Raw genomic sequence first — 27,756 nt, forward strand, 5'->3', positions numbered from 1 at the left:
CCCGCCGCTGACAAGTGCGGGGGGACAAAAGGTTGCGGGATTTATTAATGCGTATTAAGGAGAATCAGGGGGCGATCAATAAAAACCCCTCATCTGCATTCTCGGGCTACTCGGTAATTTTCTTGCTTCTGAGGCTTTTTCAAGAGTTATACCCTCTGTTGCCGCGCACGGGAAGATATTTTATTAACAAATCAATCGAGACTTTGTAAAGGATAAGATTAATAGTTAAGATTTAGCATAATGGCGTTCACGTTATGAATTATTGAAAATTATACTATTGATTTTTTTTTTCCTCGCTGCTAACCGAGAAGGTCAATTTTTGTTTTAACACAAATCGTCAAATATTAAAAGGTGGACTTTTGTCATAGCTCGAATTTTATAGGGAAGCTACATTCCTCAAATTATTTTACAATGCTCTCTCCAGACCGCCTGGGGAGGGGGTGGTGGGAAAAAAGTAAAAAAAGTGGGGGTTTCACTTGCCCGGGAAACCGAAAGCATCAAAAAGATAATTTCTCCTTCTGTAGTACTGCTCATTAAAATACATAGAAACCGATATCCTCAATGCAACTCCTTCAAGCAACTTTTTCTTTTCTTTTTTTTTTTTTTAAGAATGATAAATGCATCTGTATTGTAAAATAAACAAACAAACAAAAAGAAAACAACCAACTGAAGGCAACAGCAACTGTCTACGTGGTAGTCCAGAGTTTTTCGTCCCAATGTTTTAAACCTGTTTTATTGTTTTTCCTCCCACTTCTTAGTCGTATTTACACCGCAGTTACTACATTTTAAATAGTGGCGGTAGAAACTGGTTTTATTACTCTTTATCTTTTTTTTTTTTTCTTTAGTGTTCTCAGATTGGAATATTTCTTATCTGGGACTAATGCTGTCAAAGACTCTCATCCACACAAAGTGAACTTGTTGATAATTTTTGTTTCGGATTCATTCGCCTGCTTATTTTGGGCCTTTCTACCATCAAAACACCCTTTCAAATCCCCAGGAGCAGTCAGCACTTGAAAGGATTAAAAGAGAATTTAAATGCGTCTTTCGCACAAACAAGCGTTTTCCACCAGCGTGGATTTGAATTTTCCTCTGTTTCCTGACATTTGGATATTTTGCACTTTACCGTACACTTTACGCTGCTGGTAACAATAACCCTGTTTAAAATTTCGCGGTGGCAATGAGACAGACCTTTTAAAACCTTATCGCAGCTGTTCAAATACAACATCATTGTCAGGTTAAGAGCCAGTGCCTTTTATAGCTGCAGTCTCCAGCTCCTGGGTTGCCGGAGAGTTTAAATATTACCTTCGCAATATTCGCTGCTCGCAAGCCCTTTCCGCAGCATCCTCTGCGCCTGGCGCAGCCCCTGCCCTACCCGGGCACGCTTCGCCGCCGCCGCGGGCTGAGCGCAGCCACGGGCGCTGCGGCGCGATTGCCGTGTAAGATCATGATCAGAGCCATGGCTAAGACTCGCCTGAGCCGGGAAAGAAGCCGCGGCTGAGCCCACGAGCTCCCTCCGAGCGCCGCGTCCCCCCCTCGCCTTCTAGCAATTTCCTCCTCTTCAACAACAGCCTGGACAACCCACAGAGTTTAAAGAAACAAAATACTATTTTTCTTGACGCAGTTTAAGACTTGACTATTAAATCTAATCAGGAATTTTATGCCCATCAAATGGCTCTTTCATAATCTTTATTTACACTGTAAGAAAAGGGGGTCCCAGAAAAATCCCAGCTGAAGTATCAGCCCAGAGGTTTGCGGCGGGTTTCACCCAACAGTAAAGTTAAAACAATAAGCAAATGCTAAGCTGCTTTCCACGCTGGCCTCGCTGCTGCTGCTGCTGGAAGAGCTGAATTCTGGACTCCTGATTAGACTTGAGGGCTCTTTGATTTTTTGTAATTGAAAATATTAATTTCGTGCATGTCACTGCACGGAAACTCAGATGACTGTTGAGATTATAATAATTTAAATATTGTGTTCGGAATTGGCAAACGGTTCCATAAGATCCTTCCCTCACGGTAAATCATGAGGGTTTTAAAAAGGAGCAGCAATTTTTTATTGAAAATGAACAGTAGAAAGTTTAAGTTTGATGTAAATAGAAGTTGAATAAACACGCGAGAGCCACTGGGGAACTGGGGACTTAGGCTCTGGGCATTTAATGTCACTATTGTTTTAAATCATATTAAAATGGAATAAAGTAATTAACATTAATAAATAAATCAATATTGTGCAATAAATGAGATATATAATCTACATTAATATAAAGGTTTTGCTCTCAGAGCCCCATATTTTTCCAAACGAGGGTGGAAAAATGCCCCAACCAATGGGTCCATGCAGATGTAAATTACTGTTTGTAATAAAGCATAGGTGGACATTACAGTTTTCTCCTCTAGCAAATGTCAGGGCTAAAAACTGGAGGTTACCAGACGTGGCAGCAGGGCTTAATTTTCACTGCCTTATCTTCCTAAACCTTATTACTGGTGATATGATTATTTTTTGTCTCAGCTGCGCCGAGCATTCTCATAGTTGCAATTTGCTGTGTTTGTGTCTCATTATGTGAGGGGGATGGGAGAGAAGTACGAAAGAAACTATGTATTTTGCAGATGCCTTCAGTAACAGAGGTATTGCGAGAAATGTCTTCTTTTAAAAACAGGCTGGAACCCAGGAAGTTTTTAGTAAATTTCCTTTGATTTACTCGATTTCAGGATTTTATTTAGAGTGTCTTTAAACGCGCAGATTTTATGCCACACTGTTAAATTGCAGGGAGACTGAAGAATAGTTTTATTTAAGAAAAAAATTGGCTACGATATTGTGCCCTTTCTCCTTTTAATAATGCAACTGTCACGTTGCCCAGATTTCTATATGCCATATTTTCATAGAAAGAGTCGGCGTCTGGGCTGAGGGTTCAGATTCCCTGGATTGTTTTTTTTTTTTTGACGGAGGGCGGGGGACAGACACGACATACTGCTGACATTATGCATTTCCCTAAATATGAAAGCTTATGAAATAAACAAAATAGCAAGCTGGCCTTTTCTTCAGAGGTGTTATTTCTGAGCGTAAGGATCGCACCGTAGCATTGACTGTACCCTCAGCTTCGCCCGAAGCCTCAACCCTTCCCCTATTGTATTTCTATATTTCTGTGAACACCAAAGTGCGTATCTGGTGTGATGAGATTTTACGGTGTATATCGGTCGCCCATCTAGACCTCAGCCTCTGTATTTGGGCTTCACATTTATCTTTCGGCATATTCCTGCCGCATTTATAGTTTAATCGGAAAATAAGCAAGTGCCCTTTTCGTTCTCCGTAAAGGACAAGCCCAAAGACATTTGGAAATAGCTCACAACCTTTTCTGTCTAAAGGAATTAAACAGAGAAAGGGATAAAAAGGAAAAGTAGAAGAGGTTGTAGACAGAATCATCACATTTACACGATGGTTCAAAAAAAGAAGAAAGCGGCATTTCCGTATTCTGGTGCATATATATAATTTTTTTAAATTCACACACACCCTGGCTCCCATCACTCGTTTACGTGCTCTGAGATCGGCCTCACCGTAATTGCGAGGGATTAAAACACCTCGTATGAAACCTGATGGGCTTGGGGTTGGTGTGGGCTCTCGCAAGGAGCACTCTTGTGCCAAGAAAAACAAACACAAAAACTTCGCTAAACATTTCCCCCTCGAAATGAGTATCTCCACCGAGAGACCAATGGATTTTCCTCCGGGATACGGCTGTGCCTGCAAGGGCTACCTCTGGCGTCAGGGATCCCAAGGATTTCAGATTGTACAATGCCGTTTTATTACCGACGGAAAGGCTATTTCTAGGAAAGTGTTAACAATGAACTTCTGAAAAAAAAAATACCCCAACAACCCAGCAGACAAAGTGCCAACAAATGCTTTCATGAGACACGGGGCTCTAAAAAACGCGGAATATGGCTGAGCACACGTGAAATAGATTTTGATGAATTCTGAAAATAAGCAGAAAGCAGCGAAACCCTTTCTTTCCTCAGATTCTGATCAGAAGTGCACACTGGAGGGAAAAAATAAAACAAAACAAAACAATAACCAAAAAGGTAGAACATGTTCTGTCGCTGGAGAATGTCCAGGGAATTCATAAACTTCACTTTAATTTTCTAATCTCTACTTTCATTTTAATAGATCTCCACAGTACTTTTAAAGAGTGGGATTTCATTCAGCAATGCCTGGCAAGGTGACGTTAGGATATTAATAATATCTTCTTTTCTCTTTAGTCTTTCTGTCTGTCTTTAAAAAAATAAACACTCCCAGGAGCTAACGTTAATCTCTCCTTTAAATAAAATATGTTTTTAACATTATGTTTTCTGTATCCAGCGATTTATTTAAGAAAATCCTGGAGTAAGAATCAAAGATAAATTGTGGAAACGCGTGGTTTTACATTACTTTTGTTTCACCCGCTTTAAGGTTCTCCTTAGAGGATAGATTTTCGTTCTAGGGAAGGAATTCTGAATATCTCAGGGTTTGGATTTTTTTCTTTCTTAAAATTATGGGGTTTTTCTTTTTTTTTTTTTTAAAAAAAAAAGCTCGGATGTATTATAAAAGATTATGACCAAAAAAAAAAAAAAATCTTTTAAAATGGCATATTTCTCCAGCACGTCACGGTTATGGGTTATTTGTTTAATAAATCTTTTTGATGCTTTATTTTCTCATTTGGAAGGCCCTGAAATCTTATCGTTACTTATATATTAGATATTTTATTAGCAGTGGAATTATTATTAGGGGGGAAAGAGACTGGAGCACCAGAGGCTGCGGCATTGCAGCGCCTGGGCGCGCCCTCCTGTGGCCGTTGCCGGCCAGGCACCGGGAATTTTCTCCTCTCCCAGGTCTTTCTCCTCAGCTAAATTTGCTCTCAATCTTGGGTTTCTTCTTTTCTTTTTTAATAGAAACTTAACACTGCTATCATAGAACATTTTTGTAAGATGAACGTTAGGGTGTTTCGGTTTCCGCGGCCTGCTTTTGCGGCATCTTAGCATTTTGAAGGCATATTAATACGCTGAGAGAGATTATTAAAGCACTGCAAGGAAGAGAAAAATCAAATGACTCGTTCTCGTCCTGTGGATTCAGGATCGGGAGACACGCAAGAATTTTTCTATAAGGTCAGGCAAAATTCTAGGAGGAATTCCACGCGACTTCGCGCATTTCTAATTAATGGTCTTTGTGGGGGAAAGTACATCCGCAGAAAACCTGCATAGAAATATTGTCTTTCTCCCTAAAATACGAGGCATTTCCTAGAGCCCACGTTTTTGTTTCCTTCTAAGCAAAACCCTTATTTTTCTTATTAGTTAAAAATAATAATAACAATAATAATTAAAAAAAAAGAAGAAGAAGAAGAAAGAAAGAAAGACAGACAGAAAGAAAGAAAGAAAGAAAGAAGATGTTTGGGTCGAATTCCCAGGGTGCGGAAGAGAAGAGAGGGAAGTGAGGAGCCCCCTGTGCTCCAGCTGGCGGGGACCGGAGCCGGGCACGCTCACTGCACGCCGCCGAGAGCTCACCTCGACCCAGCCGGGATTTTCTTTGCGTTATGATGCATTTGCTAATATGGCCAGCTATGCGGTAAAAAGTGTGTGTGTGGCTGTGCGTGTGTGCGAGAGAGAGGGAGGGAGGGAGAGAGGAAGACAGAGAGTGGGTGGTGGTTGAAAATAACAGAGGAACCTTAAGGCGCCTAATTATTCAGAAAGGTTAAAGGTGATGACCTTGACATTTTGGAAGTTCAAAGGCATACACTTATGTTTTTCTTGCTAAAGCGTTTAAAAAAATTTTTTTTTAGTCATGCCTCCCTCTTCTTCTCTTTCTCGATTTTTGGAATTCTCGGGTTTTTCCTGACTGACTTGGCACTTTTTCCTTCCCTGCGTGCAAGCGTAGTGAGAGCCCCTTCGTCCTATTCAAAAAAGGCAAATTCTTTTCTCACTCGTCGCCTTTATTGCACACTGCGGAAATCTCTTTTTCACCCACCAGAAGGTGTATAATATAACCCAATTAAGCTGTTTAGAACCTCGGGTTTTATGGTGTTGTCTAGACAGTTCAAGGTTTTGTAAACAGCCCAGCCAGGTCACCCAAGATAAAGCGGCGAGGAGCGGAGCGGATCTCCACCGGGTGCTGGCCCCCGGCGGGGCCCGCCGCGGCCGGGAAGCGGGCTAAGCTGAGCTCCCGCCAGCGCCGCGCTCCGCTCGCCCTGCCCGGCAGTCATATTTAAGAGATCCACCCTCTGCCTCCAAAGTGCTGAGGTTTCTTTTAGCTGGTTGGTTTTTTTTTTTTGTGTTTTTTTTTTTTTGGCTTTGTTCTATTTTTTTTTTTTTTTTTAACCTCCACTGCCAATTGTTTATAGCTCCCTCTTGTCTGACTCGCTCTGAGCCCTCGGTCTTTCTGCCTTACCCTTCACTAACAAGTAAACAATCATCGACGGTGGGGATTCTGGGCTTATTTGGAGCCTGATCAGTTAAACAAAAAAGCCTTTTTCGCTGTTTATAGTAACTGTTGTACCATCAGAAGTGATGGTCTGCAGACAGCCATGTTGGCTCTGTCTCACAGCGAGGGGAAGGTACGCATACCTACAAAGGGAGAGTTAGGCATCTAAACTATTACTTAATTAAAATTCATTTAAAATAACCCTACTAGGCTTCCTCCCGTTATTATTTAACTGACCTTGGCTCTAGCCCTGGAAACGCTAGGGTCTTTCGGAGATGGAAATCCATACAGCAGTGCACGGAAGCTATAACCTTAACTTTACTAGAAACAATTTATTCACATGAAAAAGACAGTGGCTCATGCTTTTGGATGACAATAGAAACATATATATATATATATTTTATATATATAGCGAGCGTACATTTACCATCTCTTAAATAAACCGCATTCACTTAAGGGGAGGAAATTGTTATCCTAGCTCAAAAGCAACAACAGAGCCCCCCTCGAACTCAATGAATTGTAAGTAAAAACTACCAGACACACTGCAGGTCCATTGCTGGTACTGTGGGAGAGGAAAAAAAAGCACCTTTGGCGAAAAACACTTGAGAGTGGACAGTTGGATTTACTCTAGTTTCCCCTTATCAGGAATCTGCTCCGCCAAGCCCTGAAATCTCCAGTGGCCATTCAGTGTGTGGAGTTGCACATGAAAATGAAACTTTGAGTTCCGCAGGGTGGATGTGTCATGTAAACCAATTAACTTTTGCATTCAGATGATAGGACAGAGAGACCAAACTATTCATTGTGTTTCTTCTTTCTTCCTTTTCTCTTGCTTTCTCTCTCTCTTTTTTTTTTTATATATTTTTCCTTTTTTCTTTTTTCTTTTCTTTTTTAACTTTTTGTTTGTTTGTTTGTTTGTTGGGGTTTTTTTCAGAACAAGGGATTCCCAGTGAAATACTGGAGTCGATCTCTGTTCAGTTTCTTTTCTTTCATCCTTCGATTCTGGAACCAGATTTTAACTTGCCGGTCAGTGAGGTTGAGCATTCTGGACAACTGCAGTCTTTTCTCTTTGTTTATGTACACGTTGAAGAAAAATTCCCGTTCCAGTTCTCTTATCTGATATTTGGTATAGGGACACCTCTTTTTCCTTGATCGTTGGGGAATTGCTGAAATTCAAGAAAGAAGAAACTTATTTACGCTTCTGCTACGAACATGCTCAGCTAGGAATTGATCAGAGTCTTTGATAATATCCCATTGCCTGGATAGCAGCCCTCTGGCAGTTCAAAAAATATTCCTGACGCTTATAATCTCCGGATGATTTAGCAAAAAAAAAGCCAATATTTCCCAACTTCTCCTTAAAAGAGATCTCTTCGAGCAATACAGAGAGATATTTAAATGGGCTGGAAAAATTCCAAGTTTCTCCAAGTCCTCTCACGCACACCCCCCGCCCCAAACAAACGAAGATCTTAAGCTCTACACCGAAGGCAACTCTGAGCACTACCTGTGAAATCTCTCCGTCTCCCCCCGACAAATCAACAATTTAATAACAATTAATATCCTCTTCCAAGAATACCTTAAGCCCACCTAAATTGGTTTCCTATCGTAAACACGCTTTACAACGGTAAAGGAAATCTTATAGGATATATAAAATCCTTTGGATGCTTATAAAATTGCACATAAAATGCGGCTTGACAAAGTGTTGGCCTTGTACTCTTGCCCCCAATTTACTACTGATACCTACCTGAACTGTTGCTCTTCTCTGCAACAGCCTCACCAGAAGGGGAATCGGCGCTGTTTGCTGGTGTCACTTTCTTCTCCTGGTTGGAAGGTGTTTTACTGCAAGTGTTGTTCTGGGCTTTCAAGTCGCCCTTCTCCGCGTCTCCCTCGCCCTCGGAGTGCTGCTGGTACGGGGGTCCGGGGGCTGTCTCGTAAAACTGGTCGAAACCTTGCGGCAGGATGCCGTTTCTCCCCACCGAGCTGTAGAAGTTGGAGGCGGCGGGAGACGGTCCGTGGTGGCCGCAGACAGGGTCCGTTTTGAACAACATTTCCGTCCTCCTGTTCGCAGGCTGCAGAAAGTCTCTGTGCATCACCTCTTCAGCTGAGTAATAAGGAGCATAACTGCCCCTATACTGCCATTTGCTGCGCTCTAATCCGTATTCCCTGAATGCTACTTCGCGCACAGGTTGAACATGAGGTAAATTAGAAGAATAAGGAAAAGTCATTTGACAGGACGACGACTGAGACAAAAAAGAGGGTTTCGTCGAGAAATCTGAGGGTGAGACGTAATAAGCGCACCCTGGCAGATACATATTGGATGTGCCGTGACTGCAATCGTCAAACTCAGTCATGTCTTCTTTTTTGCGATTGCAAGGAACCAGGAGGCTTCAATGCATTGAACAAGATCCATCTATTGCACAAGAGGGTTTGGACAGGATCAACTAAGAAAAAATCCCCACCGTGTGCTGACGTGCAATTCATCTTGATTGATTCTAGTGGTAATTATGTCACGTGACGCGATGTAGAAATGTCCTTATATCTATATCAGCCCCTCGGAAAGGCTCCTAAGATCTCTCCAAAGAGCCCTCCCAGCACGGGGAGGCGAGCGCGCCGTTTGTACAAATATAGCCGTTTTTTCCTCTCATCCTCTCACCAGGCGATGTGAGATACACGTAGGTGGTGCGGCGGATCACCTGGGGCCGCGCCGCCCGGGCAGGCGCCTGCCCACCGCCGGAGCCCGGCGCAGAGCCCCACGACGAGCTGCCCCCCGCCCGCATCGCCACCCGGCCTCCGCGGACAGCCAGGGGGGAGCACTGCCACCGTCGGGGAAGGTGGCCCTGGGGGCGAGGGGTGCGGGTTCGCCTACGGGCACCCTCGGCTCGGAAACGTGATCGCTCCTACTTAGAGGGAGCGATATTCTCCGGCCGCCGCTCACGAAGATGATAAGCGGGTGGGTGATGTTTCACTCAGGAAAGCCAAGTCCCATTCACACGCTCGAGAGTACAACCGGATCTGCCCGCCCGGCTCCTGCAATCCACAGTTGGCATCAAAACCGGTCACGAAATTCAAAGCCTGAGTTTCGACCACCTCCTTTTCCCTCGCTTATAAGCCCAAACACTGTGCGCTTGTATCAGGGCGCCAAACTGAAATGAGAAATACGCAAACAGAACATCTCTCAGCAGCCGGGTTTATAAAAGGGAGACACTTTCGTGCTCTTCTGGAAGGCAAAGGGCTAGGGCAGGAAAAGAGGTCCAACAAGCTCGGTTTCCTTAGGAAGCAGAGCAGTACACAAAGTGACCTCTGTTCCCCTGCCTCCAACTCCCACCAAAATGTTCATTTTCATTGGAAGGGAAAAGCAGGACTGGTAGCAGGCGACACGCACAGCAGCCGCCAGCCCCTCTCCCGCCCTGCCTTCGAGGGCTCATTTTTGCCAATTTTCATTTTCTCCTCGAAATATGATTTTTTTATGGACAAGCACAAACAGAGTCGCAAAGGCTGAAAAGAGAATAAATAATACACGCCATTAATAACCCTATGCTCGAGCAATTCCTCATTCCAGAAACATTTGCCAGCTCTCTATGGGAATGCCTTTTTTCCGCCACTGTACAGCATAGCCAGGGTAGCCCCACCACATGCAGCTCTCCAAATAAACCCGAAATCAGGACGACTCCCCCAAGCCGAGCAGGGCCATCTCCGGTCACCCCGGCAATGCCCGGGTAGAGGCTCCGGCAAGTCAACAGGCCCCACATCACCTCCACAAAGATCAGCGTCCAGGTCCCACAGCAAGCAGAGAGCCCAGCAGGTGGGGAACCGGCCCCAGAGAGCTGAGGGCAAGCGGGGAGAAGACCCGTGTGTTCCTCGGCTCCTCGAGGTGGCGATGCCCCCTGAGGACCCGGCTTCGCTGCGACAAGAGCCTCCGGCGCGCCCCCGGCTCCACGATGCGGAGAGGCTCCGGGGGCGGGAGCCCCGCAGCCCGGGCTGTGCCCCGCACCCTGCCCCCCGCCCCGCCGTGGCCACCGGAACGGCCCCTCCTGCATCCCCTGGCTCCCCAGAGCAGTCGAGGGCTGCCCAAGGGGCTTCCGTAGCTCAGCCCGGCTTGCCCTTTCTAAAAATAAAAATATCAAGCCAGGCAGATATTATGGAACTCATTCCTTCACCCCTGCCTTTCTTTCCTTTTTTTCTTTGTACAGTATGCTTTTTTTTTTTTTTTGCCTTGGTGCCTCGCTCGCAAAACACCTGAAACGCCAAACATTGCTCCCAGCAGATAGACTCTCGCAAGTTATTGCTAGAAACCAAACCGCAGGACCACCATTCCTTCCCTTAATCGGCTCTCAAGACCCCCCGATTCTGCTGCAACAGACAAACAACCTCCTAAAATGATGTCTGCGCAGTTAAAATGGCTCCTGTGTCACTTACCACCCTGGACCTTGCAGCAAAGCAAGGCAGGTCTCCGCTTAGATTGTACCCCCCCCCCCGGTTTCTGATCGCCTATCTCATCAGAAGTGGTGCCTCTGGGAATCTATAGAGCTTCATTTTCTTTACCGTCAGACAACTGGTTTCACCTTTGCCAGAACGCTTCACCTTTCTTTCGATGCAACAAGCCTAGCATCAATTTTGGCGCAGGAGCCAACCGGTTTCAACTAATTCAAGTTCAAAGACATGGCGACGATTTGTTAGTACGAAAACAGCCCTTTTAAGAAGCAGTCCTTTAAAAAGAGATCTAATTTGGGAAATGTGAGACAAATATCACAACAGAGACCCCGTTGGAATAAGGTAGAGCTGGGGGTCCCCGTCTTCCAGAGCATTTTTGCGCTGGGGTCGGTTCCCAGCCCAGCTCCAAACATTACAGTAGCCCCCCCTTTTCTTTTTCTTTCCTTTTTTTTTTTTGTCTTTTTCCCTTACGCAGATTAAATAGCATCAAAACATAAATGTATATCATGTACACAGTGAGACGAATACTTTACCGTTAGGCGTCTTGAAACATCTGCAATCGTTGCCTGGAATCACCACGTATTCAGGTCCAAGTGACATTTCCAAATGCTCTCCGTGAAAATTAAGGCGACTTGCGTAACGTTTGGGTTTAAAAATATACCCGGTCCGGCTGGAGAAGACGCGATATTTTTGTGCCACCCAAGATAAGACACTAACTTGACCTTAACTTTGTTATGGCGCCCCTAGTATCTGGAGAACGTGAACAGACACTGTCTAGCAGCTCTCGTAAAAACCGACTGGAGAAGAGATTCTGAGTCATTTCATTTATTGCCACTACAGTTCTGCAAGAAAGCTTTTCCTCCCTGCCAAACTTTAATTATTTATGCTCTTTTAGGAAGCACAAAGGCATCCAGAGCCATTCCCAAGAAGCCGAGTTGCGCTTGCAGCCTTATCAAACGAGAGGGAATGGCGAGCCTTCTCGGAAGGGCTTTATCACGTTTAGGCTGCAGTGGGAATGCAAAGATGTTTACGTCTGAGTAAATAAAGGAGTGGACGGTCGCCTGCATGCTGCGGGGAGACGCGGGCGTGGGAGCAGCAAGCGGGTGCCCGCTGCTCCATCCCTCCCCGCATACACCCGCAAAGCCGGAGCAGGGGGCGAAATACACCTGATAGGACACCCGAAACAATCCAATCGAAGGGCGTTGAGTACATCCACCTCCTTCGGGTGCATCTCCTGCACGCCCACCCGGCATGTCGCACACGCGTGTGCACACATGTGCCCAGGGGGCAGCTCGGGTGGGTGTGCGCAAGCAGAGCCGCAGAGGCAGGGCGCGCCCCGCATCTGCAGCTCTGCCACGCGTGTTGTGCTTCCCCACGCCCGAACGACAGTCCTCGCCCACTGCTTCAGAGGAAGGGATGAAACCTGGAGCATGGCACGCGTGAAATCATGCACCACTTTCTACCACCGATGTGTCTATGCACAGCATGAGCCCGCAACTGTGTACGTCTGTGTGTGCACACACGGTTACACACAACGGGCGCTGCTGAAAGAAGTGCATCTACACATATACACAGACACATACAGAGATACGTAACACACATACTTTCGCACCAAATCGCAATTTAGATCCTACCTCCTCTGTTTTTTCTCTTTCCGTAGGCGATTTAGACTAGGAGCTTCACAATAAGCTATCATCTTGGATCAGATGCATTTAATAAACAATACATTGCCTTTCACATGTCTTCACCCGGGGTTCCTCTTCGGATTCCACATCACCCATGTAATAAAGGGACGGGTTTCAGTGGGGAGAACTAAGACAAGAAAGAATGGCGTAAGGGGTCCATTTCTCATGGATTGTAGCCGTCTGACTAGTATTCCAGGAGAGAATAATAAAAGGGGCTTTATCTGGTTTTTGCTTTTCTCCTGGCTTGCATCATTGAGGTTGCTCCTAGTTTTTTTAATTAGGGAATGCCACTGGATGAAGAGACCCTTATTGTCCGCAATGCGTCAGTTCCCAGCACAGAGGCTGAATGTCTCGAAGATTTGGAGGAACTCAGGAATGGTGTCTATGGCTGTAGATGGCTAGGTACGCATCCCTTGCCCCCGGGGAACTCTCACCCGGCGAGGCTTCGTCCTCGCTTTCCCGCTGGCAGCCACCACGCCATGAGTGAGGTAGGGTTTTTTTCTGCATTGGGCAATGCGGTAAGAGCGGCTAGACACGCGTTGGGCTGGTTTTCCCTCTCCTCACGACACACCACCCTAGCGTTGTCTTTGGGGCTCTCTGAAAAGCTTTCGGGAAAATGGCTGCACCTCTGTCCGCCTATAAATCCGGGATTTACCTCCAAAATCATCTGTCTACCGTGCCCTTGTGAGCAGAACTTGCTGCACAGGAGTGAGTAGGAGCAAAGTTCAAATACGCCTCTTTATGAAATAATGAGTTTATTGCCTTCAGGAAGGCTATAGCCTCGTGTAAGTAGGTAGCAGCTTTGTGCCGTCCCTTGTAGTTGTTTAGCCTTGTTGCATACGCCACGAACAACCATATCTGAGCCTACTTTATTTACCAGAAAACAAGGAGGCCTCTGCCCCTTCGTTAAGGATCAGATTTAGATGGAAATTGCGGCCAAAAGGGTTTTTAATAAGAAACAAAATTCCGTGAGATTTTTTTTTTTTTTTTTTTTTAGAATTTACATTCTGAGGTAACAGATCAAGGCAATGTCTAATTTCCTCTGGCCCTGCAGCTCCGGCCAGTCTGACTACTCTGGTGCTGCAGAGACGGGCTGCTCTCGGCAGAGAAAGCTTGTCATCAAAATGCGGGAAAAATCAATCTCATTCTCGTCCCAAAACAGTAATCAAACGGTTTGAATACTGCTCCCAATCCCTCTGATTGGGTTATTCTCTGAAGTTTATATCTGGGCAAAACCCCGAAACTGTTCTCCCTTTTCCCTCATAAAAACCTAAGCGGGAATGGCCGTGGGGACAGAACCTCAAAATAATCAGTCCCACCAAAACCTCCGTGCTCTCCAGTCTCCCGCGTCTGCAGCACCCTAGAGGTGAGACGGGGCCCCCAGCTTCCCTCCAGCCGTGACCCAGCCTGGGGCCCTGCCCCGGCACCGCCCGCTGCCTTTCGCCTGTTTAGGGCAGTGCTTGGACAAGGCCAAAGTCAGGAGCGCTGGGAGGGCAGGGCCCGGCCGGACCACCTGAGAAGGCACCGGCGCCCGACCCCACGGCTCCTCTGCGTCCGCGGGCCCCCGCGGTGCCCCGGAGCGCGGCGAGGGGCAGAGGGGCGGTTTTCCCCGAGGGAGGACCTTCTCCGCCGTGCCCGGGGAGCAGCCCTGCCCGCGGCCTGGGGGCTGCGGCCCCGCTGGCAGGCACACACGGCCCCCCGTCCGTGCCATGCCGTCGGGACGGGGCCGCTCCAGCGGAGCGGAGCTGCGGGAGCGGCCGGCGCGGAGCCGGCGCTCAGGTTACGCGCGGCTTTGCGCGGGTGTCACGTGCCCTCTCCGCCGGTCTGCGGTCGGATCTGCGGCTCCGTGGGGTTTAGGGGGGGAAGGAAAGTGGGAAAAGGGCGTTGGGGGGGGAATACTATAGAAAAAGGTTTATTTGTTAACCACTTTCCCCATCGCTGCTCGAGCAGGTTACTCCAAACCACAAAACAAGCCGGCGCCGCAGGCTCGCTCTGGTGTACAGGGCAGCAGATGAAGGGAGCAGCCGGGACTCACAGAGCTGACGTCTTTACTAGGGCGTTATTCCTTTATTTTGCTGCAAAATGATCTTTACATACAGATAACAGAAATCGATCTTATTTTAGCACCGCTTGTTCTCCGGGGAAAGAGAGGGTAAGATGCAGGAGAAAATCTATATAAATGGAGAAAGAAAGGTAAAAAGCTGATAATACATGTTTCCGTTCTAGTCCTTCTCATCTTCTTCATCTTGGCTAAGAACTCAGCCTTTGCCAGTTTCCGCGGGGATCCTACGCGTTTCGAGAACTTGGTTTAAACGGTAAAAAGACACACTCCCCGCGTTTCAGTCGCGCGTACGCTCTACTCTAGGGGTGAACACTCCGGGCACAAGTTCATGCAGAAACGGGCGGACTCTGCTCTAGTACATAGAAAGAGCCTGCTCTCGCATTACTACTCTTTTCTTTTTCATCCGCCGGTTCTGAAACCAAATTTTAACTTGCTGATCGCTTAAATTCAGTCTGTTCGATAGTTCTTTCCTCTTCTGTCGGTTAATAAACTCATTGAGGAGAAACTCGTTTTCCAATTCAGCAATTTGTTGTTTTGTGTAAGGTTTCCGTTTCTTTCTTGATCTCCCCTGGGTGGGGCACCAAGGCAAACCTACAATAAACACGTCGATAATTTAGTGGATGAAGTCTGGGTATGCAAATATATGAATATGCACAAAATCCCGCAATAACAGGGTTAAACTGGGTCGGAAAATTGGGCAAAGCACATCCAACAGCACAATTTCTATCTAACCTCCGAGTTTGATTAAGCGATTATCGCTCCGAAAAGGTTACAGGGGGGTTACAAAGTAATTACAGAAAATCTTAGAAAGCAAGTATAGCTAGGTCGCTTCTAAGTAAAGCGAGATATTTAAGGCATACCATCCTGCACTGAAGGTCTGAGGCATGACTGGACTGCTGCGGGCTGAACTGTCAGGTTCAAGTTGACGGAATTCTTGATGTCCTCCTTTAAGCTTGAATTGCAGGAATTCACTTCAAAAAGAGCAGCCGAGCCGTGCAAACTTCTCTGCAGGCTCGAGTGGTCATACTTTACGGGCTTTAAGTTGGCTGTGTGAGTAACAGTTGGGTCATTTGCAAAAGATTGCCTCTGCCTGCATCTCTCCTCTTGTTTGGAGCTCGCATCGTGGGCGTAATATTTATTGTTGTCTTCCAGGCATTCCTTGTTGCCGTTGGAGCTGATGTTGATTGGAACGGAGCCGGGGAGGTAAGGCTGCGCCGCGCCGCCGAACGCGTGGCTCTGCGGCTGGGCTGCGCACGAACTTGAGCAAGTCCAGGGGATCGAGCTCCGGGGGTAGGAAATGGTGGGCAGAGCCGCCAATTGACTGCCATTAGCCCGCAAATTAGGAAAATAAAAGGAATCTGGAGATTGCAAATTCAAGAGAGAACCAACGTAGCCAGATCTGTAGAGACTGCGATCACACATTTCCAACAAAGGACTTCAGCTGTTCTTACAGCGGTATTTAGTTACAACAGGGAATAAGCGGAAAGCCTGAAACGATTGGACGAAACTTAGCAGACAGGTTCTTCAAAGCCGGTAATTTCAGCACCGCCTCCAGCGACCGAGCCACAGAGTTCCCCCCCCTCTTTTTTTTTTTTTTTCCCTTCTTTTCACCCCCCCTCCACTTTTTTAAAGTCTTATGATAACACTTGAAATATGAAAATACCGAGCTTGCAAGGGGGAGGGGAAACATGGTCTCCACTTCTATAAAAGTGGCCAGGGCAGGCTGGCTGAGCTGCGGCGCCAGCGGAGAGATGAGAGGAAAACAAACATTTGCCGAGAAGACAGGGCAGCCCCTGGTGCAGTCCCCGTGCCGGCAGTGCCCCCCGGCTGGCAGTGCCCGCCGGCTGGCAGCATCCTCTGGGCCAGAACGATACCCACGGTAAGAGTGTGCACCGAGGACTGGGAATAACCTGTGGTGGCTATGCGATGTGAATGTTCAGGGCACACGTATGTATTTCTGACCCTAATTACATTCAATGCATTGCATATGCTAGCAATTAAAATCTTAATCGATCGGATATTACCAGCATTGTCATTCTAGCACACTAATGACTAGTATTCTCTTGGGTCCGCTCGCCTGCCCTTTTTACACCTTTTACCTTTCATCTACACTCCGAAGTGTTTTTGGGTGAACAACGCTTCTAAAACTCGGAGTCTGTTTTGTCCTTAAAATACAATCAAACAAGCATCAACAAACAGAGAATAACAACAGCAACAACACGGAATTACTTAAGCAACCCCGATATTAATTCATTAATTAAATAAAATCGAAATACTTCAAGAAAGAAAATACCAGACTCTGCAGCAGAAGGGGTGTGAGTGCAGCGGTGGGCAAAGGAGAGTCAGCCTCAGCTGGGTACCCCCCTGCCATCTCCCAGGTTGCGTGTGAGAATAAAATGATCCCTTACGGCATTATTACTGTGTTATTTTGGGAAGTTATAAGTAGTTTTACATTTTTGATAGACCAAACGAGCCCGGATATTCCATTATCTGTCCCATTGCCCTCGTAGCACCAGAGTAAGTAAAATCATATCTGAGAGCATCCTCAGAGGAGATTACTTGTGTCCTTTCCCAAACCATGTAATTCGCGAGACAGTGGATTTCCCACGGAGGAAAGGCAAAGTCTCGTGTGCTGCACCTAAAGGCACTCGCGAGGAACTGGAGGGCTCGAGGAGGGGGTACCCACGGGCTCCGTGCTCCCGGCAGCTCTCTGCATCGCCACCCCACAGAACTGCGGGACACTTTGGAGGCCCATCCGTCATCCAGACCGGGCATTTCTGCTCTCGGTCTCTTTCCCAAGAGGATCTCCCCTGGTCTGGGCGAGCCCGGCGTCAAGAGAAGCCTAATGCCCGGACTTCGCCACTTTCATTACCGCGGTTAAAAACTTGTAGGGTTAATTTTGCATGTTATTCTCCTGTTAATCATAGTTTTAATCTTGGTTTTATTTCTAAGCCGAGATCAGAGACGTTGCCCTTCTTGACATTCTCCTAATCAAATTCATCTTTCTATTTAATGGGAAATTGGGGTAAATTCTGCAGTAATTTCATTGCTCTGGAAGAAATCTTTAAATGATTGCCCTCTCCTAGACCACACAGGACCACACAAGCACCGCTGGAGGATATTGCTGACCACTGCTTTTAATTTTTATTGTTTGAGTTATGTCTACCAATTGAATCTCCCACTTATTAGCTTACTTGTATTCTGACTTTTTGTTCCCTAAGAGGATGGGCAATAGGGTTTTTTTCGTAGTCGCCTTTTACGAAAAAACTGACTCTGATTTTCAGTTCTTAGAAGAGAGAAGGAACATTTTCAGTTCAAAGACTATATTTTTGTCCGCAATAAACACAAGGAAGGGATGTGAGTTCCAGTTACCGGAAAGAAAGGTGACACTTCAAACTAATTTTATGGGGTTAGAGAAAACAGAGTTTTCAAACAGAACTTTCAATTAATATTCAATTCATCTGTAATTGTTAATTAATGAAAAGAAATCAAAACTTAGAGTAGTTGGAGACGGTCACAGCTGCAGAAAGCGATGTTTATATTTAAATCTGCAGGGAAAAGCATTTACAACCGAAATATCTAGTTCCCGAGGCGACCGGCCACGGAGCGGAGCAGAGGGAGAGCCTTGGACGGACTTGTGCTGCTTTTTCCAGCCACAGCCGGCTGCTGGTTTGGGGGGGTGGCGTGTTACTGCCGCGGGTGTCCCCCCGCCTGTGTCTGTACAGGAAATATCACCACTGAGGAGTAAGTAGAGCGACCCGGAGGGCTGCTTTCACACGCTCCTTTCCGCTTTTTTTTTTTTTCCCTGGTTTTTAAATAGGCATCCGGGTCGGCCTGGACATCAGAGCTGACCACACGCTATAATTTCACTGGCATATCCTTCCAGTTTACAGACGAAGGTTACTCTGCGTGTGTCCGAGCAGCCTCCCTCGCTCATTTATCACTCGGAAGCGCGGCTCCCGAAGCGAGGGGAAGGTTTCTCGTGCCTATGCCGGGAGCTGTCCAGGAGATGGCAGGATTGCCTCAGACATGGCTGGGAAATCGCACTGCCTTACAGAAGCCAAGCAATGCATCATTGCGCCACTGAGCATTTGCAATTCATTTTGTCGAGGTACATATTAATTATCTGTAATAACATGCGCTACATTTCAGGCGAATCATCATGTCCTTTTCTCTAAACATGGACGACTGTGACCGGCAGCAGCTGGGGCTGCGCGGCGGCAGCCCAGCCCCAGGACCGCGTACAACTGGTGTTCTGGAAGAGTCCAAGGTGTAGCCAAGGAGGTTTTGAATAACGCTCACTAATGCCCCAGCTAGAGGCTTAGAAAACCCTTTTAATCTACACTGGTAGGTAGACGGGCTGATGTGCCCCTGCTTCACCGTCCTCCTCTCCGTAGCTGCTGCCTTCTTAATGATTCTGCATCTTCTTATAAAATTAAAAGGCGACTCCCCTCCATCTGGTACCGATTTGCCAGACAGTTCGGGTTTCCTCCTGCCCTGAGAAAGCGGCTTTGGCCGTGGCAAAACTGCACCTTCTGGGAGCACGGAGCCCGGCAAAGCCAAAGGTTAAGCCTGGAAGGAGGAAGAGAACAGCCCGCGATGGCTCCGGAGCCGGGAAACAAAACAGCTCTGACAGTGCCCGGCCTTCCATCTGCAGGGAGACTCAGTGGGAGGAAAAACCTCTGTAGAATTAATAGAAGTATGTGTGGGTGAGTGGGGGTGCCAAGGAGGGAAAGACAAGAATTTAAAACATTCGGAGAAAACAACGCTGCATCGGCAGAGAGGGCTGTTCCAGGTGCGTAAATGATGTGTACCACAAGCGTCCTTTTATCCCAGAATCAAACAAAAATGCACTTCGTGACAAAATCCGAAGTGCTCAGAAATGGACTTTTTTTGTCCGTTGGGGGAAAACAAACTCCTCAATTACCGTGAACGGGCAAGTGGAGCAAAAAGAGGAAGGAATAGGGCGGAGGAGGCGGAAGATAATCCCCCGATGGAACCAGCCGGTTGCGGAGAGAACGGAGGGGCGCCGTCCCAGACCGCCCCACAGGCGGGGAACCGGCAAGTGCCAGTCCGCTTTGGAAGGGGAGAACAAAGGGGCCGTGGGCCGCCCTCGGCCGCCGGGCACCGGGTAGGCCGAGCAGGGCTCGGAGGAAGAGGGGAGACACAGCCTTTCCCCTGCCTCCCATGGCAACATTTCTCTCTGGTAACATTTCTTTCTTCCTAAAAACTCTTTCCCATCGACAAGGAACTCTCGGATACCCCTTTCCATCCTTTAATGCTCCTCTTATCGTATCTACCTCTCATTTCCCAGGAACGACGTCCTATAAGTGCCTCTGAGAAGATCCCAGGCAAGCCTGGAGCCCGCGAAACCCCTTCCTGCAAAAGAAGGCGAATTTCTTTTTCTCTTTTTATATATATTGAAAAGAAACCATTTTATTAAAGGCGGTTCAGGAAAAGATTTGCAACATCAGTAACAGCTGGGAAGTCCAGACTGTATTTCCAACACAAAAGCAGACTTTAAGACAAATGAAAAAAAAAGATACGGTTTATGGAGAAATAGACTTATCGCATGTCTTACCACATACAATGGTAATCAAAGTGTTTAGAGTAATAGTATATTATAATAAATAATACTAGTTTGGAACACACATTTTAATAATTAGACGAGGCACATTAACAGAGAGGAAATCACTTCTCTCTCCTAGTAGTTGACTAGCGCATCTGATCACCCTGTGTATATCATAACATGCACACTAGATTTAAAAGAATTACAAAATCCTGGCCTTTCGGCCCATATAAATTATGGTATCTTTTGAACTTCCTTATTTATTGCTTCTGTCATTAACACCCGTGGGTTTTTTTGTAAATTAAAAATTAACAATGAACTTCACTTATCCAAGCAGGTTTGTGGTTTTTTTAACCTTGGTGGGGTTTTTTTTAAGTTTTTTGTTTGTTTGTTTGTTGGGTTTTTGTTTTTTTTTTTTTGGCGAGAGGAAGGAGAAGAATCTTTCGCTGGTCCGGACAAACAAGATAGAGAGGATATTTTACCCTAGGTCTGCGCAGGTCCATACACACCTCTGTAGGGTCAGCCTCTCCTCTGGCTGCGGGGCGAGCCGGCCAATTCCATCACTCCGAAAGCGCTGCCCCAAGGTGCCCCGACCTGAATCTCCGCGCAGCGCCCAGCCGCGCAGCCCCCCGGCCGGCAGCGCCCGCCTGGGACCAAAGTGCCCCTTCCTGGGAACAGACGGCTCCCTTTTCAACCGGGCATTATGGAATCCTTTCACTGAAAACGAAACTGCGGCAAAGAAAAACCCCAAGGCCAACCTCAAACCCAAACCTGTGGAAGTGGGGAGCGCGGTGGGACATGCCTGGGACTCTGTGCCCCGCAACAGCTCAGAGAGATTCTCTCTGTCTCGAAAAGCAATTAAAAATTCTGCTGCAGCCAGTAACCCTCCACGTAATTCTCTCCGGTCCCACTGGACTAGGCGGGTGCTGCCACAGGTCGGTATTCCGGCTTTCTTGCATTTTCCGATTGATTTTTTTTTTAATTCGGTGTGTTTTGAAGTTTACAACACCAAATCAAAACTGACACTTTTTGGCACTGGCTGTTGCTCAGAGAAAAGAAAAAAATTACAGAAAACCCCCCAAAGAGTTAAGCATTAAAGAAAGTTATAACTGTAACCGTTCAACATATTTAAGTTCGTTTATACTGGCCTAGAGAGGAGAACAGAAAATATAATTAATATTAATATTATTATTATTTTCAAAAAGAAGAAACTGAACTATAATTCAATTCAAGGCTTGTCAACACTCCCTTACACTTACAGAAAAACGCTGGCTTTCACGGAAAACAATTCCCGAAATTTCGCCACCGCTGGAAGGACAAAAAAAAAAATTAAATATATTTTCAAGTCTTTCCAAGAGTCTTTAGCTGGTCGTAAATTGAGTTTATATATCCATCACTGTCCGCATTTAATGTATCAAGATACATTGTCTTTCAGTTTGGAGACTATTTTCTTATCCTTCACCCTCCTGTTCTGAAACCAAATGGTAACTTGTCTCTCAGACAGGTTTGTGGCTGCGGATATCCTTCGCCTCTTGTCCTTGTTAATGAACTTGTTAATGGCATATTCATTCTCGAGTTCTTTAAGCTGCAGTTTTGTATACGGCACTCGCTTCTTTCTCCCACGCCGGTAGACACACATATCAGGCTGGTTTAGTGCAACGTCCCCTATTGTAAAAGACATTATGTGAAAAATTAGAATTTTATTACAGGCGTTTAAAGCTTAACCGATATTGTTGGGCACTGGTTTTCATGGGCAAATAAATAATGCCGGGCTGTTTACAGTTTATTATTATTTACGCTACCACATTATTTGCACGTTAGTAAGGCACCACCGAAGCCTTGATGGACTGTCATCACTTTTCAGGCATGCATCTCTAACTGACCATGAAGGGCGGCGGGGGCATTGGCTTTGGGGCCGAGAGCAGGTCTGTGCCCCAGCGCACACACAGAAATCGCTTTGGTGAGAGTTTCCCGGGTTTGTTTGCATGTGGTTTGTGCCTCTGTGCCCTCAGTACTTGCAGTCTCTTAAGAGGTCTGGGGCCGGATCGGTCACCAGCCAGGGAGGTAGAGGAGCGCAAGCCTTTGAGCCATCGTCCTGAAAACTGCAAACGCGAATAAAACCCGGTCACAGAAGGAATCAGCAGAAGGAACCCGAGGCCGCCCCGGTGCCCGCGGGACGGGCGTCCAGTGCCCGGGCGCTAGTGGAGGAGAGGTTCTGGGGTCAGTCCCGCGGGTATGGAAAGCAGAGGGTGAGATTTTCTCTGGGGTAAGGGGTGGGGAGGGGGGTGAGAAAAAGAAAATCCGCCGCCCCCACCCTGCTCTATGTGTGTCTGTGCAGCGTGTCCAACTCGGCAGGCCGCCCCTGCAGCCCGGGGGGCGGGGGAGGGGACGAGCAGGCGGAGGAGGCGCGGGGGAGTTGTTCTGCTCAGACCATTTCTCCCCCTCTCGTACCTGGAAAGGACGATTTCCAGAAGTGTGAGCTCTGTGTCTGATCTTTGGCACAGTAAACCTGACTATTCCAGCCATTAGCCAGAGTCCAAGACTGATAGCCCTCCATTGATATGTATGTTTCGTGTCTCGGTTCCCCAGAGCCAAACGTTGAGACCATGTCTATGTACCCAGGAACGTGCTGGTAGGGGGTTGTGTAGCCCTGGTAGAAGGACACTTCCTTCGCCCTGGAGGAGACTTCATTGGCGGGAACACTCGTGCTGGTCAAGCTGGAGACGTCCATATACTTTTCCACGGGAAAGCCGCCAATGGAGGCATGGGGGGGAGACTTCAGGGCGTTTTGCTGGATCCCAACCCCGTGGGACATCCTGCAGCTATAGTATCCATTGCCAAAGTGATACCCATAGCCCAGCGCGGGGGCGGCGGCCGGCGTGGCGGAGCTCGGGCAGTCCTTGGTCGGGGGGTCGGGCCTCGCCGCCGCCCCTGAGCGCTCCCCTCCGCCGGCGTAGGCAAACCCCGAGGCGGCGGCGGCGGCAGCGGCGGCGGCGGCCGCTCGGCCCGTGTGCGCCGCCCCGAAAACGGGCGAGGAGAGAAAATTACGGCACTGCCCGGAGGCTCCGCCGCCTCCGCCTCCGCCGCCGCCGCCGCCGCTGCTGTCGCCGCGCAGTCCGTCCATCTCCCAGCTCGCTGCTTTGCTCATGGCCTTGCACATCGCGGGCGGCGGCGGTGGCGGCTCGGTCCCCGGCCGGGCATGATGCGTATGGTTATTTGCCTCCAACAGGTTGGATCCTGGCGGTACGTTTATAAAAACGAAGTCCAGGTTGGGAGGGGGGACGGGGGTGGGGGCGGCCGGCCCCAGATTAGTTTGCCTGAGCCCGGGGGGCTGCTCATAGGCTGCCGTCGGAACATGTGACCCTCCCGCTGCCCGCACTGCCCCTTTCGCCTCGCAGCCCCCCGGTCCGCACCGACGGCGCTCCCCCCCTCCGTCTATTCCCACCCCCGCCCCGCCGGCGAGCTCCCGCCCCGCCACGGCCCCGGCACTGGAGGGGGGGTTGGGCGGGCGGCGGTGATGCCCCTCCGGAGCAACCCCGGCCCCCGTTGCTTTCATCCCTCCCTTCCTCCTACCCGCGGCTTCAAAAGGGCCAGCCGAGTACCACTGGACCTTTTGAAGACGCGGACAGGGCTCTTTTTAGAGCCGCGGACAGGGGTCTGACCGGATCCACAGCGAGACCTTCTCCAGCTTATTGTCTGCAACACGGGGAAAAACCCACATAGTCTTTGTATTCCATCCCCCCCACCTCCCTCCTTCCCGGCGATATATGGAGAAGTGTTTTGTTATAGTGAGAAGCGGTACCCTGGTTTCACTGAGGTCTCGGTCCACGGGAGAACCCTCTTTTAACCCCCCCAGTATTGCTACCGGCCAGGAAAAAGCACCGCGTCTGTGAGCAGAGCAAGATGGTAAACCTGGCACTCATTAGATGTGGTTTTTTTCCCCTTGCAGTGTCAATTCATGTCGTGGTAAGGCAGCCTAGTTAAAAGGCAGCGTTCGCTCATGCTGACGACTGTTCTCGTGGTGACTTCCCAAGACTGTGGCAAATCCTTCTGTCGTCTCTCTCGACTCTCCCGCTGTGTCGGGGTGGAAATTGCAGGAGCGCGAAGTGCTGGAAATAGAGAAAGCTCCAAAGACGACTCCGAACTCTTGTCCCAGAACTAACCAGAACCCAAATCACAACCCCAGCCAGCCCTTGCGCCTCTGGACCGGCTCCTGTCGCTCCGCGGTTTTACATTGGACACTTAGCCCTCTCTCGGGCGCGGAGGGCAAGAAATTGCTGGGAAAGGCGGCAGCTCCGCGGGGAAGGGCAGGGAAACTTCGCGCCGCTGAAAACTATGTAACTGGGGCCGTGTTTACTGTCCCTACGGAGGCTCAGGCGCATGAGGAAAGAGAGGCAGCCTCCACAGAGGTGAAACTGTGCCGACACGATTTCGGGACTCTGGGGGTGTCCTTTCTGAGCAGCCCAGGCAGGTGGTGGCAGGGCCCTCCGGACCCCTGAACTACTGCGGGATCGAAGCAGGTCCCGCAGCAGCAGCCAGTCGCGCAGCCCTACTTTATAGCCTGTTTAATAATCGTCGGCAGTATCTGGAAGCAGGGTTTGGAGTGACAAACGGGTGCCAGTAATTACAGCATCAACCGGATGGCATAGGCGAGTTCATGTTCATTAGCTCTGACCACTTAATTGCTATTACTCTTTCATAATCAGCTAAGAAGTTAGCCAGGCGTGATTACATGTTTCGCTCGATTATCAGCTGAATCAGTATTTAGTCTCAGGACATGAAACCCTGTGTAATTAGGAGGACGTTTTGTCAAGGCACAAGTTTCTCACCTTTTTATACCCCTGCATGCAACTTTCTAGTGAAAACACTGCTAAAAATAAAAGCCCCGAGAAATGAGACATATTTTCATTTGTATTCCCACGTCCCGTTGTGTTCCCTCTTGCAGTAAATGCGGTGAAATTTTCTCTGACGTCAGAATATTTCAAAAAAGGCTGCCAAAAGAAAGGAGCACCTAAAACGCAGTGTTTCAGAGCTTTTTGAGGTCGATTACATCAAAGCAAATCACAGTGCAGCCGCAGCGACGCCCGTAGAGGTCTTCAGTCCTGCCGAGACATCTACTCCAGCGAGAGCCCCCGGTGTACCAGAAAACTCTTTGGGCGGGTTTATGACTATATATTCAATTACTTCGATTTTATAATGAGCCGTTTTGTGAAGGGTGTATAAAACAGCAATGTCGTGCATGGCATGATATTATGTATACGAATAAAAATAATGATCTCATGAGCAAAGGTCGGGTCTCTGAGAGCACCCGCCCAGTTTACAAGCGGCAGGAGGCGTCCCGCACCCCCGGCCCCGGGAACGTGCGGGGCACCGTGCGAAGGCCGCGGCCCCGGCCCGGAGCAGCCCACTGCTTCCTTTTCTCAGGGAGGACAGTCCCCACCGAGCCGTCTCTCCACGTCGGGAAGGGCAGGGGGACCTGCCTCGCTGGCCGGGCCTCTGCCTGCGGGCAGTCCTTGTCTTGCCCCAGCGGCGCTTTCGCGGGTGCCCAGCGCCCCGCCGAGTCCCGCTGCATATTCCGTTGATACATTGCACAGGAATCTCCAGAATACACGAGCTATATGGCATCGCTGCAGGCAGTGCTTCTGGTCTCCCCGGAAGAAAAGGTTGTGGGGTTTCCTTTTTTTTTTAATTCCTGAAATTATCTCATTTCCTCAAGTGCATTTACGATGATTTAAATACAGTTAGGATTCTACTCAAACTTTTAGCACAGGTTTTTAGTATCCGCCTAGTATTCGTCTCTCACAGCAAAAACAACCCGAATTTTGATCGCTTCCCTCTCTAGAATTTGCCGATGGTAATCGCGTCTATAGGAATTTGCTTCTGTTAGTGTTTGCTGTAGGAAAAAAATAAATCTCTCAGGACAGAAGGAGAACGCAAATATAACCACTCAATTTGTACTTCTCCCAAACCTTACTCCATGCCCACTGCGTTCCGTTATTACCTTTTAACTTGCGTAGAATTTTTAATAGCTAAACAGAACAGAAGAACTTTCATTTTCCCCCACCACTTTAAAAAATAGCCAGTTACAGTAATGAAAAGATTTAACAGCAACGCGGGAAGAATTGTTAAACTATTTTCCCCTCCAGATATGTGCCACAGGTTCTCATGTCTTTAGTTACTTCAGCCTTAAAAAATCCGTTTCTAGTCGGAGAAAGTTTTCTCAGGGCTCCCCGCGTGGCCTCGGTGCAGCGGCCACGGGCGGATGAGCACTGCGGGTGCTGAACTTGAGCTCTCGGGTCACGGGCTGGTGCTGGCCGCTCCCGGACTCCAACCTCCGCATTGACGCAGCGCGGGGACCTCGGGATCCTGATCTTGGACCAGCTGCAACCTAAACTGAACCATCAGTCAAGTCCCTTTGAGACCTGCTTGGGCTTTATCATTTGAATTAAACCCCGTCTGTGTGCAAAGGCAGCCCCAGAAGACATCACGCACCCATGAACCTCGCGTAGCGCCCGCGGGATCTCCACCTGGGCAGCGCGGGGAGGGACGGTGTACAGGGCCCGCGGGACCCGGGGATATTCTATGCTCGTGTCCTTTCCTCGTGGGTGACATTTTACAGATAATCTGGACTGAACACGCCCCAAGACGGTCCTACGCTTATATGGCGGTCTGAGGCGGAGGGGAGATCCGGGGCTGAGCAGGAGCGCACTGCGTGCTCAACATGCAGGACACGCGTTGCGAGGGTGCGGAGCTGCCTTGCCAGGCGGCCTCCGACTGGCACAGGGAGGGCGGGCAGGGCTGGTGGAAAGGGTGGGCGGGGCTGCACGGCAGGATGGCAGCACCTGCGGGTGGGGCAGGCGAGCAGGCCGGGCAGGGCCGGTCGGCCGGTCAGGAAGGTCAGGTAGAGCCTGTGGGCAGGGCCAGAGGGCAGGACAAGGCTGGCAGGGCAAAATGGGCAGGGAAGAACGGGCAAGGCTGGCGGGCAGGACGGTCAAATCAGGCAGGGCAGGTAGAACCTGCGGGCAGGACAGGACAGGACGGGCAGGGCAGGGCGGGCAGGGCTGGCGGGTAAGACGGGCAGTGCGGCCGAGGTGCCGCCAGGTGGCGCTGCCGCGCCTGCCGGCAGCGCTGCCGCCCCCGCCGCGCGGGTCCCCCGGACAGGACCCCGCTCCCCCGGGCCCCGCCAGGACCGGCTCCCCGCGCCCCCGCACGCCCCCCCGACCAGCACACCGCCGCCTGCTCCCACCCCACGGGCCGCGTCCCGGAGACTTTGCCCTGCCGCGGATACCTCCCCGGCGCTGCACGCCGCCCTGGGGCCCTGCTGGCAGCCTGCCCCGCTCGTCTTCCCAAGCGCACTCTTGGTGAAAAGCTGCCCGCGATGTTTGTCTCATTTAATATGAACTTCGTTTCAATTAAGCTACGTGACCCCTTTTCCCCGGGTAACATTTAATAAACGAACACTGAAATATTCTTTGATGCTTCCAGCAATAACTTTCAAGGTAAAAATCTGGCCAAAGGCCTAAGCAGCTATTTAAACTTACAAGAACAACTGAGTAAACAATCTAACAAAAGCTCGCATATTTCGG

The 27,756-nt window shown here is 48.7% G+C and overlaps 3 protein-coding genes across 3 annotated transcripts; all 3 read right to left on the bottom strand.

Moving 5' to 3' along the window:
* Window positions 1-7,287: 7,287 nt before the first annotated feature.
* On the bottom strand, window positions 7,288-8,852 carry HOXD11 (homeobox D11). Its single transcript, XM_027637305.1, has 2 exons — window positions 8,168-8,852; window positions 7,288-7,592 (listed from the first exon to the last, which is right to left on the bottom strand). Exons 1-2 carry the CDS (start codon window positions 8,772-8,774, stop codon window positions 7,357-7,359), a joined length of 843 nt encoding a protein of 280 aa, XP_027493106.1. The 5' UTR covers window positions 8,775-8,852; the 3' UTR covers window positions 7,288-7,356.
* Window positions 8,853-14,432: 5,580 nt separating this feature from the next.
* Window positions 14,433-16,098, bottom strand: HOXD12 (homeobox D12). Its single transcript, XM_027637447.1, has 2 exons — window positions 15,462-16,098; window positions 14,433-15,192 (listed from the first exon to the last, which is right to left on the bottom strand). The coding sequence occupies exons 1-2, from the start codon at window positions 16,021-16,023 to the stop codon at window positions 14,954-14,956; spliced, it is 801 nt and encodes a 266-aa protein (XP_027493248.1). The 5' UTR covers window positions 16,024-16,098; the 3' UTR covers window positions 14,433-14,953.
* Window positions 16,099-21,175: 5,077 nt separating this feature from the next.
* On the bottom strand, window positions 21,176-23,330 carry HOXD13 (homeobox D13). Its single transcript, XM_027637368.1, has 2 exons — window positions 22,622-23,330; window positions 21,176-21,835 (listed from the first exon to the last, which is right to left on the bottom strand). Exons 1-2 carry the CDS (start codon window positions 23,328-23,330, stop codon window positions 21,585-21,587), a joined length of 960 nt encoding a protein of 319 aa, XP_027493169.1. The 3' UTR covers window positions 21,176-21,584.
* Window positions 23,331-27,756: the final 4,426 nt, after the last annotated feature.

The sequence above is a fragment of the Corapipo altera genome, unplaced genomic scaffold, assembly GCF_003945725.1.
Source record: "Corapipo altera isolate COAL_440 unplaced genomic scaffold, ASM394572v1 45, whole genome shotgun sequence".
NCBI lineage: Eukaryota > Metazoa > Chordata > Aves > Passeriformes > Pipridae > Corapipo > Corapipo altera.